The following is a 2501-nucleotide window of genomic DNA, read 5'->3' as shown; positions in this document are numbered from 1 at the left end:
CCGGGGGGTGTTAAAGGGCGGTGGGGGGTGCTCCGGGGATGCCGTGACACCCAGCGCACCAAAGATGTGCTTTGTTTGGTGCCAGGCTTCCAAAAAATTATAGAAAACGATCCTTTTTTTTGGATAACGTGAGGCAGCGTCAGCGGGCACTGGGTTCACACAGAGCAGCTGCGTCAGCCCTGACATCACAGTGTTTCCCAGGTATAGGGTTTAAGAAATGATCTTTTGAAAGGTTTGTAAAAAACCCGGGAATGACAGCTGGCGCTGTGCTGAACCTTTCAGAACCACCTTAGGGACACGCCGAACACGATTGACGCTCTGTTGCACTTTGGGTTTTTTTGCTCAAACCGTTGCCCCACGAGCCGGTTGACTGCTTCGCTAGCCAGACGTGCAGCACGATGACAGGAGCAAGGAAGGAGGCGGTGATCTAACCAGCAGCTTTTTGTCTTTCAGGAAGCGCTGAGGAACGGTCTGGTGGCCACGGAAGTGCTGATGTGGTTTTACATCGGGGAGATCATCGGCAAGCGTGGCCTGATCGGTTACAATGTCTGAGGACGCATCCCCAGTAACCCCATCTTCCGTGCGGTGGCCCCAAGTCTGTAGCAGGGTCCGTGACAATAAAGCCAGGAACCGATGTCGAGCTGTCGTGGTCTTTTGTGGTGGTTGGGGCGCGAGGCTGTCCTCGACCCGGTCGCGCTGCCGGCGGAGGAGATCGGCTCCTCGGAGGGGGAGCTGCTGAAGGCCGGTCACCTGAGACAAGCGCTAAAGCTGGTGTGGTGACGCCGTGTTTGTTGTACCCGTGCTTGTGTTTGTGACACCTGTGCTGGGCTGTGGATCACTGCTGCGCCTCGAGAGGCACGGGAGCCATGGCTTCAAACCCACAGTGCAAACGCTGTTGTTTGTTTCTGAATGTATTTCACATCAGCTAGGGGAAACAAAAAAGAAATGCCAGTACTTTATTTACACTATCAAAAGATACCTGTCGTATCCTTTGCATCGTTCCACGCAGTTCTGCCGCTTTGGCGTGCGACTCATTGCGTGGAAGCCTGTGAAGGTAAGTGGAGCTTTACTGTACGTGTCACCCTCGCTGGCCAGAGGTGGAAGCTGTCTGGGAATCCATGAGCTGGCTCGTTTTCAACCAGCTTTTCTAAAGGTGAGATCCCCTGCTCTCTAACGTGTTCAGAACATAATTTGTAGGAGTTCTCTGAAGTCGGCAGTCTTGTTGGGGTGGGACTTAACTCTTTTTACTGCCTTAGAAGACTGTTCCCAGTCATTATTGCTTCTTCTTGGTGCTGTTGTCCTATCTGCTGCTCCTCCGGGCCTTGTGTCCGGCTGGCTAGTGAATCCGCAGCCCACCAGCCTGCCTGCCCCAAGTGACCCTGACATCTCCAGGACAATTGCACGGACAGCACGGCGATTTCTCTGGGCAGCAGAGCTGACCTCGATGCTTCATCCAAGCGAGAAGCCTCTGGGACTCCTGACGGGTAGCGCAGGTGAGCTCACACTCTTCAGATTCAAACCTAACCAGGGCCAAAGTCCGATGTCCTGGCTGAGTAATGGGTGCATGCACCGGCAAGGGGGAACAATGGCCCCGGAAGCTCGTCGTTCCCATCCTCACAAACCCATTGCCCACAGATAAATACTGGTGAGGGGAACCCCTCAGGCCCCTTGATGGGAGCCTGCAGCACATATTAACAGAGAGAGGTCATGGGTGAGATTAAAGCATGATCTTTATTTGCAGGTTTCTGGACCCAAGAGACCCTCCCTGAGAGCAAGTGTGCCTGATCCCACCCACCGGCCCGTCTGCCCCGCGCCGCACGTTCCTACCTGCGCGTGCTGCTCCCTGGGGCAGGCACTCCTAGGCACCCAGGAGCAGGCCCTGTGCTGCAGCTCGCACGCCAGTGCTGGGTCCCGGGGGCTCTCAGGCTCGCTTCATTGGCAGGATTGGATTAAACTCAACTAGCAAAGCATGGGAGAGCTTGGAAACGCTCCAGTCCCTGTCACGCTCCCTAGAGAGACAGAAACCATCTGATTTTAATTTTCTTCCCTGGAAGTCCTCCTGAGACGCCACCCTAGCCCTGCTCCCAAAGCAGAACCCCGGCAGCGCATCATGTGTGAAATAAACAGCAGCGGCCTCAATAGGCTCCAGAAGCTTTTCTCTTGAACATCACAGAGGCTCTGTGGTTGCTTCTGTGAAGGGGCAAACAGCCTTTCCTTCCTCCCCAGCTGCTCTCTCCTGTCAGTTGATGAGGAAAATGGGTATTTTATGTTTTATAGAGGAGGTTTATGGCCGACACTTGTGTGTTTGGAGTAGTTTCTCTCAGGGAACACAGCGGGCTCTTGTTGGATGTTAACCCCCTTGTTGCTGCCCGGTACAAGATGGAGGCGAGCCTGCGGTGGGACACGGGGAACCAGAGCGAGCTGCTGGCCTAGTGCCTCCCCATCACCTTCTTTGTGGAGATGGTACCTGGCCGGACACCGACCCAACCAACGAGGCAAGT

At 54.9% G+C, this 2501-nt stretch overlaps 1 protein-coding gene across 1 annotated transcript; it reads left to right on the top strand.

Annotated features, from left to right (window-relative positions):
- Positions 1-453: 453 nt before the first annotated feature.
- On the top strand, positions 454-552 carry LOC104464552 (ATP synthase subunit g, mitochondrial-like; the record flags this gene model as incomplete). The annotated part of the gene is made up of 1 exon (XM_010077287.1): positions 454-552. A coding segment is annotated over one exon (99 nt), but the record flags the coding sequence as incomplete, so codon positions are not given.
- Positions 553-2501: the final 1949 nt, after the last annotated feature.

This window comes from Pterocles gutturalis, unplaced genomic scaffold (genome assembly GCF_000699245.1).
Source record: "Pterocles gutturalis isolate BGI_N339 unplaced genomic scaffold, ASM69924v1 scaffold34698, whole genome shotgun sequence".
Lineage (NCBI taxonomy): Eukaryota > Metazoa > Chordata > Aves > Pterocliformes > Pteroclidae > Pterocles > Pterocles gutturalis.
The sequence above is the reverse complement of the archived record's forward strand: the minus strand, read 5'-3'. Positions and strand labels throughout refer to the sequence as shown.